The sequence below is a fragment of the Vulpes lagopus genome, chromosome 8, assembly GCF_018345385.1.
Source record: "Vulpes lagopus strain Blue_001 chromosome 8, ASM1834538v1, whole genome shotgun sequence".
NCBI classification, from domain to species: domain Eukaryota; kingdom Metazoa; phylum Chordata; class Mammalia; order Carnivora; family Canidae; genus Vulpes; species Vulpes lagopus.
Genome location: NC_054831.1, coordinates 115,906,212 through 115,926,160, shown reverse-complemented (window position 1 = coordinate 115,926,160; position 19,949 = coordinate 115,906,212). Strand labels below are relative to the sequence as shown.

At 45.5% G+C, this 19,949-nt stretch overlaps 1 protein-coding gene across 1 annotated transcript in view; it reads right to left on the bottom strand.

Moving 5' to 3' along the window:
- The window catches only part of ABCC11 (ATP binding cassette subfamily C member 11), a 58,335-nt gene that overhangs the window by 23,377 nt on the left and 15,009 nt on the right, over positions 1 to 19,949 (bottom strand). Inside the window, 11 exon segments of the mRNA XM_041766941.1 lie at positions 1,317 to 1,420; positions 4,010 to 4,099; positions 5,616 to 5,712; positions 5,797 to 5,931; positions 7,560 to 7,591; positions 7,594 to 7,762; positions 9,599 to 9,671; positions 11,370 to 11,494; positions 13,910 to 13,981; positions 15,531 to 15,791; positions 19,548 to 19,655. Of these exon segments, the coding sequence (XP_041622875.1) occupies positions 1,317 to 1,420; positions 4,010 to 4,099; positions 5,616 to 5,712; positions 5,797 to 5,931; positions 7,560 to 7,591; positions 7,594 to 7,762; positions 9,599 to 9,671; positions 11,370 to 11,494; positions 13,910 to 13,981; positions 15,531 to 15,791; positions 19,548 to 19,655 (1,266 nt within the window).

Genomic DNA, 19,949 nt, shown 5'->3' with positions numbered 1-19,949 from the left:
GGGTCACTGGAGCTCTTCCAATGACTGAGTAGCCTCTAATTCCTATATTGAATCTTTGGAAGCTATAAATTCTTCAAGTGGCTTCTGTTTTCTGGACCAAACCCTGCCTGACACATAACTCAAAGGTTAACCAAGCAGACCTCTGGGCAAACATGGCTTGGAATCAGAACACCAAGTTCAAGTCCCACCAGGGAACTTCACATCCCAGGGCAGGTTATTTTCTTCTCTAAGCACAGTTTCTTCTGTAAAATAGAGTTAGTGCCTACCTCATAATGTGGTTGCAAAGATTAATGAATTAACCAGGCACATGACAGCTGAAAACTGCAGGTTTCTCAACACAGGATGACTCCTTCCAAATCCCTGCACTAAAAAACTTAACCAAACTGTAGTATGGCTTCTCGCAGCTCAAAGCATGTCCATAGGAGGACCCCAGCCCCTGCCCCCCATCAAAATGCCTGCCTGAGGAAGTTCAACCACCACCAGGAAAAGTTACCACTTGTTCTAGCCAACACCTGATGGCATGCTCCCTTTCTCAGAGCACCTACTAAAAAGTGCACATAGCTGTGAATATGTAGCTCTTACAACTCAAAGCATCTCTTCCAAGGACCTAGAAACCATGACTTTGACATGTAACCATCAGGAGGGATAGGGCCTCTGCCTCTGTGGAAGATTAGGGTCCTAACTTTGATAACTGTCAGCTAGTGGACCCCTGACCTCATCACATTCACACCCACCAACCCTTGGTAAGTTTCATTTCTCTGAATCTACTGAGCCCTCACGTTCATTCTCTTTTTAAAATGCCCAAATCAACTGTGCATTCGAAAGGCCCAAATCAGAATGGCTCTCAGCAATTTCCCTGACACGGTAGTAACTGAGTAAAATGTTTCTTCCTTGTTTATACTAACACCAGCTATGCTTATATTTGATGTGGCCTCTTTGCCCCCAACAAGAAATGCAGATGCACATTTTAAATAAAGCAAAGTGAAAAGGCAAAATCACCAAGGTGGAATGTAATGCATTCTTGAGGACTGGTTTGGGGACAGAAACCTCTTGGTTTTCTCCTGACGAGACAGCACTTATGACCACTCATTCTGTGAACACAGGGGACCAGAGCTGGGAGGGAGCCCTACCATGTTCCAGCTCTCAGAAGTCTTCTCTAGAGCTCTTCCACTTGTTAATTTGGCAATGGCAAGCTCTGGACCTGTTATGGGGTTCCACAATCTATACTCTGATCTTTATGGGGCCCAAGAAATAAGAAGCTGCCCCACTCCATACCAGCCCACAGAAACACACCCCACTCCCACTGTAACACTTACCCCTGAGCCCTGTTCCAACCAATAGCTCAGCCACCAGAAGTTGAAGGTCGTGAGGAAGATGATCCCCAACATGAGAAAGAAAACAATGGCAAACATCATGTAACCTGAGGAGGGAGAGGAAGGGTGACACACAGGTGCCACAAGAAGGTAAACAGCAATGGCTAGTATGTAACCATCAAGAAGGATAGGGCCTCTGTCTCCCAGTCATTGCAAGCCCTTGCATCTCCCTGACCTACACCTACCTTGGATGCCTTGAAGGACTGGAAAGGGCTGGTTTCCAAGGTTAGAAAACTCAAGAGTCAAATCCTGGGACTCTACTACTTACAGGCTATGTTAGCCTGGGCAAAGTACCAAATGTCAGTTCCACTTCTTTACCTATGAAATGGTAATGGTAGTCATTCTAGCTACATGGGGTCACCCTGAAGATGATAGGCAATAATGTATAACCAAATACCCAACCCAGTGCCCGGCACAAAAGCAGTATTCTAGAGTAGTTCCCCTTATGTGGGTCCTGATAATTCAATCTTCAAGATAACAATAGCTACCTTTTTAAAAGACTTTATTTATTTATTGGGGGAGAGAGAACATGAGAGGGGGAAAGGGCAGAGGGACAAGCAGACTCTGTGCTGATCCAGAGCCCAATGCAGGGCTTGATCCCAGGACCCTGAGATCATGACCTGTGCTTAAGTCGGACACTTGACTGAGCACCTGGGTGCCCCACAATAACTACCTTTTATGTGGTAGGACTATTATGTACTATGTGCCAGGCATAGTACTAAACATCGATATTTATTTTTTTAGTTAGTTATTCCTAACCTTGTTTATTGGGTCTCCAAGAGAGGAAGAAACATGCCCAAGGTCACAGAGGTGTTATGTAGTAGAGCTCGGATTCAAAAAAGTCAAGGATGGGAAAACCCAAAGCGCATTCCCTCTTTCAGCATCTGTCCCTTGCTCTAGCACTCTACCTACCTATCCAGTCTGTGATCCACACCCATATATTTTTTTAAGATTTTATCTTTTAAGTAATCTTTATATCCAATGTAGAACTCAAACTTACAACCCTGAGATCCAGAGTTGCATGCCCTACCAACTGAGTCAGCCAGGCAGCCCACCCATATTTCTTCTCTTGAATTCAACCCGTCTTAAGCTCCACTCAAGGGCCATCTCTTCTTTGATGACTTGTGAGACTGTGCCTGGCCATGGAGATCTCTCCTGCTACATGGTAAATGCAAATGTTATAATTCTCCAGCTAGATTCCATGGTTGGCTCTTAGATGCCTTTATACCCCCTTCCCCTCCAGAGTCTGCTTAGCACAGTGCCTGGTCCATAATAGGTACTTTGTAAATACAGATCAATTGGTTGCTGGATTCATTCACGCATTCACAAGCATTTTCTGTTCCCCATTCTGGCTAGACACTATATTATGCCCTGCAGGAGTGCCCATGGTAGAAGGGGTAGGGATGGTGATCTATGCACAGCCTACTCCTTCCTCCCCTAGACAGGTAGAAAGAAGATACACCTCACACAGGGTTGGGTTCCGGAGTCAATCAAGAGTAAAACGTTGACAAGGAGTTCGAGTTACTTTCAAAAATCTCTTAAATTTCTTTAAAAGTACAGTATCATATACTCAGTCTTGTGTTTATAACATTGTACAGTTATATTTATATGAATTCGGTAACATATGCCCTTTAGTAAACCATTAGCTTTGAAACTTCTAGCTCCCATCGCCTGAGAAATGTATTTTAATGTATACCAGAATAAAAGCTTCACCAATGTCAATATATGAAATTCATACAGATGTTTTCTATTCTGTTCTATTTTCCTCCTTTCAGGGCGGCTTATACTCCACTCAAGGGATTTCACAACCCACTAGTGGGTCAGGACTTACAGCTTGAACACCACTTAAATAAACAGTACTGAACAGACTATGTCTGTATTTTCTACATTCTTGATGCTGTGGCAATTGGGGCCTTGATCCTGGGGAGGCTGTGCTTCCCGGGGCCAACTAATCCCTAGAAACAGCAAATGACTTCCTATGAGCACATCTGTGCTAAACAAACCAACCGATCCACAACCCATACTCCCAACCACCTCCTCATCAAATTCATGCAGCAAGCCAATATTCCTGCCCTACATCATCCCAGGGCCAGGTGCCAGATAACTAGGGACCACTTGTATAGCGCAGCACCCCCCAGACTTATTCAAACTATATAATCCTAAGGTTACTCAGCATACCTACCCTGCCTTACTCACTCCTTCCCACAAAACCCCCAATAAGGGCTCCTGGCTGTGTTCTCCCTTCCCTCTGCCTCCTGATCAACCTGGTGCTTCCCTGTATGGCCCTGCATGGCAAGCCGTGTCTCCTGTTTCTAGGGATCTATGAACATAAACATCTTCCTTTGTGACAATAATTTCCATGTCTGCATGTCTTACCATCCTGAATAAAATAAATCCCAGGTACATTTTAACACAACATGAAACTTAACTTCCAGCATGGACTATGGTGGTGAGTCACTATAGTTGACGGGCTGAGATTGGAATTGTGCAAGTCAAACCCACGATTGGCATGACTCCCCTGTGCCTCTCTCCTCTCTATCTCACATGACTGCACACATTCCAGCCAGACCCAGTTTCGGGGGCAGGGCCAGTCAGAGAGAGAGCGCTGGGCCCAGATGGCAGCTGGCCCACCATACCTCCACTCGCCCGGATGTAATGGTGGTAGACTCTCCATCCCAGAGACCCTTCTTCCATCATCTCCTTTCTTGTGAGCTGATTCTCCAGCACTGGATCAGAGTGAGAGAAGAAGGAAATGATTTGCCTCTCAATCGTTTGCAAGAAGAGCTTTTGCAAAGCCCTCTGTCCCTGACTTCCACCCTTTACCAGCTTCCTCACCTTCCAGCTGCAGAGCCCCACCCAAGTCCGACTCTAACCCGCATGTTTCTGTGGGAGACTCTGCTGAAGGTAACTCTGACCTGGACTTCAGAGCCTAGGCACGGGTTCCATCCCCAGTCATTCAGTAACCCTGGTGAAGGGGGTAGGAAGGGTTGCTGGGGTGCCCAAGAACATGATGGGTTGCGAAAGCCAGCAAGAGAGAATGAAGAAAGCAATTATCTGAGACCAGAAAACTGGGTTCCAGAATGGTCATTACAATACTGTGCAATCTCAGGCAAATCACTTAACCTCTCTATTTCCTTATCTGGCAGCTGGCAGGTGTATATAGATGGTTAGTAACATGCTTTGCAGCAATATGCTCCTGAAAACAACTATACACTAGCTCAGACAGACTCATCCTAGAGTGGCGCAGGGAAGCCAGCACCTGGGAAGTACCAGCAGATGCTGCTAATGACAAAGGCAACAACAGGAAGCAGCACTTTGGGGGGCGTGGTTGTCCCTATCTGTAGCTCTCCTTCTTCTACTAAACCCTAATTTCTCCTGGGGAAGAGGGCTCTCTTCCTAGAATTTGAATCTTAAGGGAAATCACACTAGGATGAAAAATATTTGGAGTAGGTCTTCCTCAAAAAGATTTTGCACCTGTTCCTAATACTTACACCCTAAAATTGCTGAAGCCTGCTTCTTCAACTTTTCCTTTCATTCTGTGACCTATATACCTGTTCCTTCCAATTATTTTTCCGCCCTAAATGTTTTCTGACAGGAGCCTCCAATATGCTAGGCACTGTCCTAAGGCCTCCCTCCAACTGACCTCATCTTATCTCCACTATGACCCTGCAGAGTAAGCACTATTATCTTCACTTTTGCAAATGAGGGTTTAGAGAGGTTATGTTGCTTGGCCAAGGTCACACAGCTTTGTAAGCATCAGAGCTGGAATTCAATTCCAGAACTGTCTTGCTTTAAAAATGGAGGTCTTTCTGCCCTGCTGCCCTGTCTCGGAAAAGATCAAGACCTGAGCTTCTGGATATCCAAGACTGGGCCCAATTCATTTCTGATTTCTAATACCTTGGTTTTCAACATTTACTTTCAACAAACATGTAATGAATGAATGTCTAGCAGCCTTAAGTTAAATTTATGCCACTCCAGGCGTAAGCTACCCACACCCTGCCTTTGCCTCTACACACCCTCAGCTCTGCCCCCACAGCATTCACTTCTGGGATCCTCAGGCCTCCTAACCAGCACAGTTCATGCCCCGCGGCCCTCAACTACGTGGATCTGTAACCTGTGTATGTGATGTCTAGGATCCTGGACAGTGAGGGACAGGGCCCCATCTGGGGTCCAGGAGGAAATACTAGGACTTCTGGACAGGCAGGCAGGCAAATGTTTTCTCCCTGTTCCCAGCACCATTACCATCATTTTCAGGAAGAATTTCTTCCTGGCAGGTGGTCCAGGCCTGCCCTTGCCCCTGAGGGTCTTCTGCTGTCTCTACTGTGTCCTGCAGTTTGTCCTGGGGAGAAAGCACATGCCATGAATGCAAGAGATGCTCCTCTCTGTGGGTAGCAAGGGTGGGATGAGGTGAGGTGGAAATCACCTGTGTGGCTTTTCCAAGCATCTTCTGGATGAGTTGAGCATATCGCCCTTTTTTCTGTATTAATTCACTGTGAATTCCTTTTTCACAGATTTTCCCATCTTCTAAGAAAATGATCTGGTCACAAAGTGCTAAGTACTGAAGAGTCAGAAGAAATAAGATGTTCAGTAAGCATACAAAAAGATATTCAACTTCACCATTCAACAGGAAAATATAAATTTAAATCATAATAAAATATTATTTTATATCCCCAGGCTTACAAAAATCTTAAAACATTGCGTAAGTGCTGGTGATGACTGGAGGTATAGGGAACTCTCATAAAGGGTAGGGGGTGTTGTAGTCTAGTGCAAATACTTGGGAAAACAACTTGATAATATCTAGTAAAATTAAATATTTAAGAATTTTTTTTAATTTTTTTTTTAATTTTTTATTTATTTATGATAGTCACAGAGAGAGAGAGAGAGGCAGAGATACAGGCGGAGGGAGAAGCAGGCTCCATGCACCGGGAGCCTGATGTGGGATTCGATCCCGGGTCTCCAGGATCGCGCCCTGGGCCAAAGGCAGGCGCCAAACCGCTGCGCCACCCAGGGATCCCAATATTTAAGAATTTTGAACTAACAGTTGGACTCCTAAAACTCTACCCCCCAAAACTCACAAACATGTATAAAGATACATACAAAAGGTGCCTGGGTGCCTCGGTCAGTTACGTGTCTGCCTATGGCTCAGGTCATGATATAGGGTCCTGAGATGGAGCCCCACATTGGGCTCCATGCTCAGCAGAGAGCCTGCTTCTCCCTCTCCTTCTGCTGGCTCTCTTTCTTCCTCTATCTCAAATCAATAAATAAAATCTTAAAAGAAAAAAGACACCTATGAAAAGAAGTATGCCAAAGCATTTTTTTGTAAAAGTGAAAAATGGGTAACAACCTAGATGTCCATCGTAGGAGAATAAATTCTGTTCTATTCAGATACTGGAATGCTATACCAGTGAGAATTAAATCAAGTTGCACATACCAACATGGAAGAGCTCAAAAATACAATGTTGAGTGAAACAAGCAAATTACAGAAAGTCACAGAAAGTAAACTATCAATTAAATAAAGCTTTAAAATATGCAAAAGGACACTTTATCAAGCCTAGAGATTCATACACATGTTGTAAGGGTATGGAGACCTGCATGAGAATGACAAACAACAAAGTGAGGGGAGCAGGAAGCTGAATGCAATCCGAGAGGGATCCATGTTCAAGGGCGTCATCTGGGTGGTAGATGGATGGATTTTCATTAGATTATTTTACAAACTGTTTTTATGTCTTAAATATTTTGTACCCCCAAAATAGGCCAAAATGGAAGGAGAGGGATAAGTAATAATACTGTCTTGAGGTCAAAACCTAATACGGAAATACTTGGGTAAAGGCATTATGAGAGACAGCCCCCATATGTCACTGCACTTCATCAGAGACTTTGAGAATTCTTCTCTGAAAGTTTTTCTTCTTTTTTTCCTAACTTTAAAAGAGGAGCCAACCCATAAAATCTTGAAGAAGATCTTAAAATATGGCTTCAATATTTACCAGCCACAGAAATCTTTTACCAGCCTGTCCTCTCCACATAGGAACAGAAGAGATCAGGTTTTTTATAATGCCCCCCTCAAATGTTGAGGTCTAGTCTGAGATGAAGGGGTGGCCGCTGTGAAGTTATTACTGAATCAATAGCAGAAACGTGAGGATCTATGTTAGCCATCGGTCATGGCCAGAGCCCTGAAAGGGTGGTTACCTGCAGCTGGTGGGTCACCAGAATGATGGTCTTCCACTGAGCATCTTCTTAATGCACTCCTCAAAGATGTGCTTCCCCACGTGGGTGTCCACAGCAGACAGGGGGTCATCCAGCAGATAGAGCTCGCGGTCAGAGTAGACGGCACGCGCCAGGCTGATCCTCTGCTTCTGCCCCCCAGAGAGGTTGAGGCCCCGCTCCCCAATCTGCAAATAGGCAGTCAAAGGCACTGTGTCTAGAGGATGAGACCGGTGAGGAGTGCTCAAACCACCCAGGTGTCCAGATGTGACAGCCTGAACCCCCTCGGTGCACCCTCCTGGTCATCTAATGATTTGGCACCCCTAGTATTCAAAAAAATATTTTTCAAAATTTGCTTAGGAAGGAATGAAAAAAATGATTTTCAGTTAATTAAAATTTTATAACTCATAATTAGATACAATATTTCTAAACCTGTATGTCAACTTCTTTTATTTTTTTAAGATTTTATTTATTTATTCATGACAGACACAGAGAGAGAGAGAGAAACAGAGACACAGGCAGAGGGAGAAGCAGGCTCCATGCAGGGGGCCCGACGTGGGACACAATCCAGGGTCTCCAGGATCAGGCCCCGGGCTGAAGGCAGCGCTTAACCACTGAGCCACCCAGGCTGCCCTGTCTGTCAACTTCTTAAGTGGCATTTTAAAAATATAGCAGTTTAGATTTTTAAAAAATCATTTCTAAGAAAGAGAACCTCCTTACATCTTATTTGGGTTTTATTTTATTTTTTATTTATTTTATTTTATTTTATTTTATTTTATTTTATTTTATTTTTTGGTTTTTATAAATTTATTTTTTATTGGTGTTCAATTTGCCAACATATAGAATAACACCCAGTGCTCATCCCATCAAGTGCCCCCCTCAGTGCCCATCACCCAGTCATCCCCCCCCCCTCCCCCCGCCCACCTCCCCTTCCACCACCCCTAGTTCGTTTCCCAGAGTTAGGAGTCTCTCATGTTCTATTTATTTGGGTTTTAAATCTGTTGACAGTGACCATCGACCTGCAGGACCACCAGACCTCGCTGTCTAAGACTGTAGGACATACAGCCACTCAACAGGACGGGGGGCAATGGCTGGAAGAGGCTCTATTGTTGCTGTCATGGGAAGGACTATCCTACATGATGCCTTATGTCAGGAGTTACTTCCTCACTCCACAGATGCTTACTAAGTGCCTACTATGCTCTCATGATGAGCTAACACCCACTCTAGCTGGGCATGTTCACAGCACTTTGTATGTATCAGCTCATCTAAACTTCAAGCATGATGAAGTCCATACTCCTTGATGCCATTCTATGGACCACACTTTCTCCTTCCTACTGAAGAGATAACCCTGAACAAGATAACTGAGTGCTCTGCCCTCAAGGGTTTACAGACTCACCTTTAAGAGAAGGGTAATAGAAGCAGTGACCTCCTAGACCTCCTAGAATTACCTGAGGTTTGCCTAAGGCAATGCATTCAAGTTGCTACAATAGTCTTTTGCTTCTGCTAAATGCTCCGCAGACTGAGAAAATAAGTAATAAATACAACAACAATATTGCTTCTATCTTACAAAGGTCTTACATAGATTAAAAGTGGCTACAGATGTGAAAGACGGTGAATTATCAAGAAAATGTGAATCACATTGCTGCTGGAAAGCCTTGGCTACTGTTCCCACTGGCAAAGGAAGAGCTGGCCAGAGGGGGCAGGGCGGGACAGGGGAGAGGGCACAAGAGGGGGATGGATGGGAGGTTTCCCATCTTCACAGGTCTCGGGGGCTTTGCTCCAAAAGGAGTTTGAGGTCAGCTCCCCATGCTTGCGAGGTAAGGTAGGCTCTTTGCCAGCTATCCATAGGAGATAAGCCCCAGTTCCCTCTCTGAGTAGGGAAGGCTTTGAGGCTTCATGGGCTGCTTTGGGGAAATAGCCAAATTTCCTCCTCTACCTACCCAGGAAGGTAGCCTAAGGACCCCAAAGAACCATTACAAAGGCACCATCGCAACAGAGGTGGGGGACCCTCACCTCCCACTCACCTCTGTCATGTCTCCAAAGGGCAGAATTTCCAGGTCGTGGTTCAGGGAGCAGCAATGGAGCACCTGGAGGTACCTGCAAAGGACAGAGAACTGAGAAACAAGAGGCCCAGCCGCAGGCCCCCTAGCCTTCCCAAGTTGGGAAGAGAAAGGTCTTGGGTTTCATGCTGAGAAATTTGGACTTGATCCTGTGTTCAATCATAAAGCACTGGAGGATTTTTGCATTTCCTTCTTTCCTTCATTTCTTTTAATCTAATACATGCATTAAGTAAATATTAGAACAGAGCAACAGCAACAAAAAGACGTAATGAAAAGTAAGTCTCCCTCATTTTGGACTCGGTGGCTTTCCTCAGAAGCAGCCACTATTATAGTTTCTTAGGTATTCATTCAGAAATAACGTGGTTGTATACGTCTGTGTGCAGCATGTATAGGTTTGTTTTGTTTTCATGGCACCACAGTATTTCGTTATATAGCTGCAACATAAATTATTTAACCAGTGTCCCTGTGATGGACACTAGGGTTGTTTCTAGCCTTTTGCTGCTATGAACAATGTGTGGTATGAATACTTTTGTATATTGGCCTTTGTGTCCATGGTGACCCTATCTATGTGTTAAATTCCTAGTAGTGCTAAATCTAAGAATTGGTGCATTTTTATTTCTGACCGGACACTTCAAAACTGCCCAATGAGTTGTATCAGTCTGAAAGCAGAACAATGACAAGAGCTATGTTTCTGGAGGCAGGAACAGAGCAGGAGAAACCGGAGAGAGGGAGCCAAGGACAAGTGGGAACAAGTCAAGCAGGAGATCACAGGCAAGACCTAGCAGCGGAGATTGGAGAAGAAGAGAGAAAGACAAGACCTATTTAGGAGATAGAGTTGTCCAGGATGGGTGACCAATTAGATGAGAAGTATCAGAACAGGAGGCATTGGGTTTGCTGGGACACACAGTCCAATGATGCCAGTAAACTGAGATGGACAAGTTGGGGAAAAAGCAGGCAAGATGGGCGAGCAGAGTGCTCTTGAGCTGGTGTTTGACCTGACAAGGAAGAGCCCACAGGACAACCAGGTGGAGGTGGCCAGTCCATGCATCTACACATCTCCCAGTGTTGCTGCTGGGGGAAGATTGCCAAAATCAAGCAAATGGTCAAAGGAGGCCAGGGTCCGCCAGAGTTGGAAGCACAACTGTAGCATTCAGGGCAGCTTTTGTGGATTCTCCACTGAATAGACTTCACTCATGACTTGCAAGTGCATATCTCAAGCAGGTTAACCCCAGACCCTGGAAGGGAGAGGGCACAAAGGGCAAGGATGGTGGCAGGCGGCCCACCAGTTTGGACCATGAATCCAAACTGTTTTCTTCTACATCGCGCAACCTCATCACCCCATTCGTTTCACCTTTTGACTTAGAGGTGGGGCATTAATGAATACAAATGAAGTTTTAAAGTACTGTTTTTAGAGGGGGAAGGATATTTTGACTCATCTAACAGCTAAGCATGAAGTTCCTGACAACAATGGGGTTCAAATCATGGTTCTGTCATAACCTCCAAGCTCTGTGGCTTTAGATCATTTAACTTTTGGAGGCCTCAGCTCTTGGAGACTCTTCTAGAAAATGGATAGGATAATAATCTTTCTTTCACAGTGAGGAGAAAATACATGGATGCATATAAATGAGCACACAGCAAGTGTTAGCGGTTGTCAAATTACTATTAGCAGCAGGGGATCCCTCCCCCAACCAGCCCCATGCAGCTGTGTCCCTCCTGGACCCTCCAAGAAACTTACCGGGCCTTGTCATACTGGCGTCCCATGAGGATGTTCTCCCTGACGTTACCCCCTATGATCCAGGCCTGCTGAGGGACATAAGCCAGGCTTCCATGCACTCCTACTGAGCCCTCCAGCAAGTGCATCTGCAGCAGAGTGAGTCCAGCCTCAGAATGAGCAGAACAGGGGTGGACCCTGCCTAGCTTGCAGCCACAGGGCCCAAGGACTACCCTCTAGGGTAGGGAGTCTACCCTCTAGGATCCTGGGGACTTTCCTGTGTAAATGGGACTTTTAACATGGTCCTGCCAGGCCTACCAGTGAGTCCAGGGATGGTCCTGGGAGCATGGGGCAGCAGCCGGAGCTAAACCAGTTCCTCCTATGACTTGAATCCCAGGTCTGCACTGAAGACACCTCATACTTTTTCTTTCTTTTATTTCCCCAGCCCCATTCTCTAAAGAGTGGTGCCTCTATGTTCTTCACAGTGAGACAGAAAGTTCCAGGTCATCTCTGACCATTCCTGGATACCAACAGAATTGTTACCAATGTTGTTAGGTGTGATGATGTCATTGCGCACAGATGGGGAAATGTGCTTATTTGGGGGATGTCATGATGAAGTAATAAGTGGGAAATGCCTCATAATCTCTGTAATTTAAAATAGTTCTACAAAATGTGTTTCTACACAAATGTGGCAAAAATGCAAATGCTATCAGCTGTTGAATCTAGGTGGTGGGTATATGGGTCTTTAGTGTCATCCTGCTTTTCTGTTTGATAAATTTAAGAAAACACACACACACACACACACACACACACACACACACACACACGGCTATCACCTCCATCCCTACCACCCCAGCATTGGACCTCATCGTCTTGTGCCCCTTCCTCTTATAATCCCATATGCTTCCTGCTTCGGATTTGGAGCCAGGCTTTAATTAATAAGAACAATATTTTGTAACAACATCTTTTTGTTTTTCCTTTATTAGATGGACAGTGACTATTTATTTCAAGAGGAAACTGACAAACCACTAGCCACACAGAAAGGTGGCCTTGGATGGAGGCTTCCAGGAGACACTGCTATGGGGAAAAAAAGCTCTGACACCACGTGGACCTGGGTTTTGACCCTGGCTCCTCCCTCACCTGTTGTGTGACCCTGGGCAAGTCAGCTCTCTGAACCTCATCTGCTCATCTATAAACTGGCCATAATGGCTGTGCCTTCCCCATGTGCCTCGTTTTCAGGTTGAAGGAAAAAATGAGAAGCCGGGGCACAGGGCCTGGGATGTAAGTACTATTCAAACTGTTTTCTATTTTTGTAAAAGTAGAATCTATCTTCCCAGTTACCAAGAAGTTAGGGCAAGGCCATCACATGTGGAGCATGAAGAAATGAGCTGTCGAGAAAGAGGTCTGTGGACAATATGACCACATTTCAAGGAGGTGATGAGTTTGGCTATAATATTTGGGAGAAAGAGCTGAGGGAAGAGCTGGATAAAGGAAGAACCTTCTAATTCTCCCAACAGCATGGGAGAGAGGGATGACAGGCAAAGAAAGGAAGGAGCAGAGAGAGAAGCCCAGGACTGGGTAAGGCTGGGGCTGAGTGGGGAAGTGCTGATGAGAACCCCCTTAGGGAGGTGGCCATAAATGCACCCCAGGTATCACGGCTGTTTTAAGGTGTTGTTCAGTGAGGGGTGTGCAATATGACCTCAACTGTTTGGAAGGAACAGGTTGGAGATTATTGGAAACTGGAGAAAGGGTGTGCTGAGCCTGGCTGCAGACTATGCAGACCTCACTGACCGGTGCTGGGGTGGCTCAATCGGTTAAGAGTCGGCCTTCGGTTCATGTCATGATCTCAGGGTCCTGGGATTGAGCCCACCATCAGGCTCCCGGCTCAGCGGGGAGTCTGCTTCTCCCTCTGCCTCTGTTCCTCCCCTTGCTCCTCGTGCTCTCTCTCTCTCTCTCTCTCTCTCTCTAAGAAATAAATAAAATCTTAAAAAAAAAAAGAGAATATCCATTGACCATGGAATTGGAGGGTTCAGATCTCAAGGGCAGGGACACCCAGTAGACACATAAATTCTAGTGCTGGAGTGCAAGTAAGACAATCCCATCCCATGTGGGAGGGCCTCCTCTCCCCAATCCCTCCTTCCTTCCTCCTCCCCTTTTCTCCCTCCACATTGGACTCCTAATGCTGTATCACAAGGGACACATGTCCTTTTCTGAGCCTGGCCTCATGGAATGATTTTTATTATCATATTAAACTTTGAGACACGCTGTATCATCACCCTGATAGCTGGTTGATTACAAACAGGGTGAGGAAAGCACAGAGAACAGGTGAGGGCAGACCTCTAGGGGATCTAAGAGGTAGCACTCCTAGCTGGAGGGTGGGAAGGAGGTATATTTATAACACACCTCCCCCTCAGTGCATCCCATCTGTTCTCAACTCATAAAAATTCTATTGGCTCAGACTCCATTAAGCAAGAAAGGGACGGCATGGCTGCCTCGGGGAACTCAAGCTTGAGAGTCCCTGGACTGCCCGTGGGTGTGCATGCATGTGGTCACAAGTCACTTACCTCTCCCAGGATGGCTGACAGCAGGCTGCTCTTGCCACTCCCAGTGTTGCCACAGACCCCCAACATGGTCCCCTGAAAAGCCAAGGAGGACAGAGTGGCATTGGGACAGGATAAACCCTACAACTCACCCAGGGAGGGTCTGTTGTTTGAACACAAAAGGACAAACGGAAAACAAAATAACCACACAGACCCCAAGGCCCATCAGACTAGCAAAGCTCAAGAGGTGGGATACTATTACCTCAAAAGAAGGAAGTCGCATGGAGGTAGCAGAGAGGAATTCATAGGTAGGTGGTCCTAATGGGTAAGAAACCCAAATTCCAGATCTGCACCAATTCTACTCTATGATCCTGGGCAAGTCACTCAGCCTCTCTGTGCCTCAGTTTCTTCGTGTGTAAAATAAGGACAGTGAAGCCAGCCTCACAGAATTCATGCATACATTCACTCATTTATTCATTCACTCCTCCATCAAATAGTGTTTAAGTTTCTCCCATGATCCAACTAATGAAGAAAAGAACTTTCATGCTATGTTTTAGTGAGGAGACATAAACCATGAAATAAATAAGTAATATCAGATGATGATAAACCATTTAAGTAAAACGAATTGGCTACTATGAACCAAAGCAATTTTACTATGAATCAAAGCAATTTTGCCAGCCAATGGCTTGGCTAGCAAAGCCTTCTTAAAGCAGTTGTCATCGGAGCTGAGACTTATATGACAAGAAAGAGCCAGACACAGGAAGATCTGGCAGTGCCAGGCTGTGGGAGCAATGGGTGCAAAGGTCCCGAGACAGGAACAAAGTTGGCTGCCAAAGTGTTACGAGAGGGCTAGTGTAGCTGGTGTGAAGGGAATGAGTGGGAGAAGGGGTGAGAGACATGGACAGGGTGCTCGGGGATACCTAGGCTATATCTTAAGTGCAGTGGGAAGTCACTGAAGGGGTTAAGCAAGAGAGTGACTTGAATTGGTTTATGGTTTAGAAAGACCCTCTGTCCACTGCACAGGAATAGATAGTAAGAGGGCAAAAGTGCAAACAAATGGGCTGATAAGGAGACTCCTACAGGAGCTGGAACAGCATGATGGTGGCTGGGGCTAGGGCAGGTGGTAGGGGGTGTGATTGGTGAGAGGTGGCTGGATTCAGGAGAGAGCTGACAGGTATCACCAATGGACTGGGTTGGTGGGAGGGAGGCAACGCAATCAAGTTTGACTTGAAAGTGCAGAGGTGAAGTTTGGACAAGAAGGGAAGCTTGGCCCTGCAAATGTTAGAGAAGAAGCCAGGTAAGGTGAGTTCACAGAAAAATCAAATTGAAACACGTAGAGTTGTGCTTGGCACATACTAGTGACTTAGTAAATGTTAGTCTCTTCCCCCTCTCTTCCAGCATATAGGGTACTATTCTGGGTTGTGTTATTACAAAAAACAACCAAAAAAAATTGTAGATGATCAACTGATTCCCACTGAAGTATGAAAGACTTCCTGTGCTTGTCCTCCCTGAATAATTTGTATTTAAAAGAGGGATTTAGAGAGGGCTGTTTCTAGCCAAGGAAACAGTGAAGTGCCAGCAAGTGTGCACCTCAGGCTCTGAAAGTCTGGCAGCCGACCTGCCAGTGTGGCTTAGGTAAGGCTACCTTAGACACCACCAGGTTTAACTTTTGCAACTCTGGGAGTAGGCTGTCCCTCGTGTCCTCTGGCCTGAGGGCTCCTCGAGCTGGCTGAGCCCTGGTCATCCCCTCAGGAGCACACCCGTTCTTCTCCAGCTCTGCAGCGCCATTGACAATCCCAAGGCAGGTCTGTCGCCAGGACAAGGTGGCCTCCTCTAAAACCACTGCTTTACTGGGATCTTTCAATGCCTGGACATACAATACTGGGCTCTCCTGGAGGAAAAATTTCTGTACAGGTGAAAAGAAAGGAAGAGGGAATTCAGTTCTTTAGTCCAATAGGAATGTGTGCTCATTTTTCTGGCCTGCCTACTGATCTAGTTTATAAACTCCTAATAAACAGTAAAAGTCTGAAGAACCACCACCAGTTAAGAGGGAGCCAGGTTCTGCTGGTGGGAATTCTAGATCAAGGTTTTCCAAATTTCAGACCACTGGGCCACTCTTTGATAACTACATACCGCCTGCTCTGTTCTTTTCTGTTATATTTTACATGGGTGATAACACCATGGAATCATCAGACGGATGTGCCATTTTTCTTTTTTTAAAAAGATTTTATTTATTTATTCATGAGAGACACAAAGAGAGAGGCAGAGACATAGGTAGAGGGAGAAACAGGCTCCATGCATGGAACCCGATGTGGAACTTGATCCCAGGACCCCGGGATCACACCCTGAGCCAAAGGCAGATGCTCAACCGCTGAGCCACCCAGATGCCCCAGATGTGCCATTTTTCTAATTAAATTTCATGTATAATTATTCAAAGTAAAAAGGCCTGCCCATGTAGCACACAGTGGGCAACTGTTTGGGGCCATACATTTCAAAGTGTGACCATGAGCAGGTCACTTCTCTCTGTGTCTCCATCTCCCTGATCGTGGAGTAGAAGAGTTGAACTATATGGATCTAGCATTAAGAGCAGGGATAGAAAGTATGATCTCACTGCAGTCAAATTATAGTCACATGTCTCTTCCTGGAGATATGCTTCAAAAGAGATCGTGCTTCAAAAGACATTTTGGTGTTTTGTTTGTTTGTTTAAAAATCTTATTTATTTATTCATGAAAGACAGAGAGAGAGAGGCAGAGACCCAGGCAGAGGGAGAAGCAGGCTCCATGCAGGGAGCCCGATGTGGGACTCGATCCCAGAACCGGGATCACGCCCTGAGCCAAAGGCAGACGCTCAACTACTGAGCCACCCAGGAGTCCCTCAGAAGACATTTTGGACACTGGTTTTATCTCTAGGTAGTGGATGTTTAGTGATTTTTATTCTCTGTAACTTTTTGCACTGTCTGAACCTTTTACAATGAGCACATAGGGTTTTACAAAGATAAACAAAAAGCTACTTTCAAAAGAAAAAAGGAGGTCTCTTATTTTTTAATTGAACCTCAGGCTTATTGAATTGGGTTAATTATAACAATGGGGTCAAGGCATAGAGTCATCATTGGGAATTGCATGGGCCCCTTTATTTTGTTTAGTTAGCTAGGACCTTACTTGTTTAGTTATTTTAAATAATATAATGAACATCCATGAGCCCACCACTGAACCCAAACTCTAAAACTTTTACTCATCTATGGGGTACTTCCTCATCTCATTCCCTTGCTTGGGTGGACAAACCTCCATGCCCTCCCCACTGGGTAACCACTGTCCCAAATTTTGTGGTCTTCATTCCTTTGCTAATAAATTAATAAATAAATAAATAAATAAATAAATAAATAAATAAATAAATAAATTGTTATCACATATATCAATTTTGTTAGATAAATGTTGAGTGATACACTGGCTTAATGAGTCAATATGAGACTGAATATGAACAAATGTTGGTAAACTGGTTTATAGGAAACAGAGACAGGGGGTCCTCTTACCCCCAAATGCTCTAAGTATATTCTCAGTCTCTAATTTTGTTTATGCCATCCAGTGCTTTTCACTTGTTGTTTTTAACAAAGAGCACAAAGGAAAAATCATCTGGAAACCCCTACCCACGGTGCCCCCCAGTGTGCAGACCTCCACAGCTCCAGCAGCCAGCTCATCTCCTACCTGTGGTCACCTACAAAAGAGGGGTCCTCCCTAATGGCTCATGGCTCTTTTCTCTCTGCTCTTGGAAGCTGGCACCCGAGAGTTCAAAAGCCAAAAACGTTTGGGAGCTGGGTTATGGCATAAGGGGGCACAAACAAAGAAGAAGGGATCATTCCTCCCCCCTTGAGCCTAGGGGTCTCAACGTAAAATGCTTACAGAGCCAGATAGAAAACATCAGTGGCTGAAGCACAAGTTGTTGAAGATGCCCTGATGAGTGAGGGGACCTGGAGAGTGCCTGTCCAAGGGGCAGCCCTACACAGCTCCAGTCCCTGGATGTCTCCAGGAGATGCAGCCCTGGGTTCAAGATCTTTGCCCTTGCCCTCACCCTTCCTGCTCCCTTCTCTCCCAACGTAACTACACCATCCCTAGCCAGAAGCTCTCTGACCTCTGAGCTGTCTCTCCAGGCATTCCTTCAGCGAACATCCTTACCCATTCTTCGGAGCCCAGACTGTAGCTTCCTCATCTCTGCCCACCCTGCAGATGAAAACAGGCCCAGAGGGGAGGATGGGATAGCCTAGCCAGGATACCAGTGGATGGAGCCTTCTGTACCTAGTGTACAGAAAGAAGGCAGCAGGGAGCCCAGATCAGCAGCTGAGAAGCCCAGGGAGCTCCTAGGACTATTTATAAATAAAGGACTATCTTGTCCTTACTCAGACAAGCTAAGTTCATTCTAGTCTCAGGGCTTTTACACTTGCTATTCCAGCTGCTTAGTTATCATCATTCAGATCAACAATCACCTTACAGAGGGGCCTCCTGGGTCCAGCCTACCCAGAGTTGCCCCAGCTCTTCCCCACACACTCTCTAGAACATCACATCATTTGACTGACACTGCAGCTTTTCATGATCTAATGTTATCTTCCTTGACCATTAATTTACTTGCTACTGGTCTATTTGTAATACCAATTATAACTCCCTGAGAGCAGGGATCCTGTTGGTCAGGCTCAGAGTAGAATTCCCAGTCTCAGTACTTGGCAGAAGATAGGTGTCCAGTAAATACTTTTTGAATAAATGAGTGAATGAATAAGTTGGGAACCACATGCATTTAAATGAGATGACTAAAATATCTTTTTAAAATTGGTTTAGATTAGGGTTTTTAAACTCAGATGCTATAGGAGCAAGACAAGCTACGTAAAGAAGTGAAGTAAACCATTTGCTAAGAAGATAAATGGTAGGGACGCCTGGGTGGCTCAGTGGTTGAGCGTCAGCCTTTGGCTCAGGTTGTGGTCCTGGGGTCCTGGGATTGAGTCCTGCATAAGGCTCCTGGCGGGAGGCCTGCTTCTTCCTTTGCCTATGTCTCTGCCTTTCCTTGTGTGTCTCTCATGAATAAATAAATGAAAATCTTTAAATTAAAAAAAAAAAGAGGATAAATGGTAAGTAAAACAGCCCCAGTGTTGGAGCTGCAATAGGGCACCATGGAGGCTACAGCAAACTGTATCTGAATGCCTCACCTAAATAGGGTAACTATCACCCCAGCTCCAGCTGTTTGTGGCCACAGGAAAATGTGAGTCTAATGTTCCCAGATCTTCTGGTTATTCAGGAAAATCCAGAAATCTGATTTTAATATAAAATTTCCAGGTTTCAAAATGCAAGCCACAAATATTGTTTGTTTGTGTGTTTGTTTGTTTGTTTGTTTGTTTTAAAGCAGAACCATCAGGGTAACCCTATAGCAACCTGGACAGGATCTGTAGACCTCCTGTCTGGGATCTGGTTTGCATACACTATCCTAAGATCTCCCCAGGGGGCCTGATTCATCTGTCTTCCCAGCCCCCACCCAAGCCTGGGTACAGGAGGTCACTGAGTGAACCAATTCCTCTCCACCAAGGCTGGAGTCGGCCTCACCCTGGGGTCATTTTCAGGGGGAGCATCATATAACTAAAGGCAAATGAGCTCCCAACACAGAGCCACACAAACAGTCCACGTACCTTAAACCTTTCTGCTGCAGACTTGGAATTCGTGAGGCCTTTTACTGCAAAGGGCACAAAGAATACTGACAGCCGCAAGGGAATCAAGGTGCCCGCCACAGTGAAGACCTGGACAAAGAGAGGTGGAGGTGGTGAGGGTCACATCCCTGTCCTTCCCTTTCCACCCCCTGAGGCCTCCATCCCTGAGTCAGGGAAGCCACAGGGCCAGACCTTGCTGCTTCTGATAGGCTGGTCCATCATTTGGTAGGGACCAAGCCAGTATTCTGGGGAGACTGGAAAGAGTGGGGATGGGGAAGAAGCAGTCATCTTGGCAACTCCATTTCTGTAGGCCTGGCTCCTGCTATAGCTTAGCCACTGGGTAGTTCTGCAACTTTGGCCAGGGCCCCTCCTCCAACAAGCTGA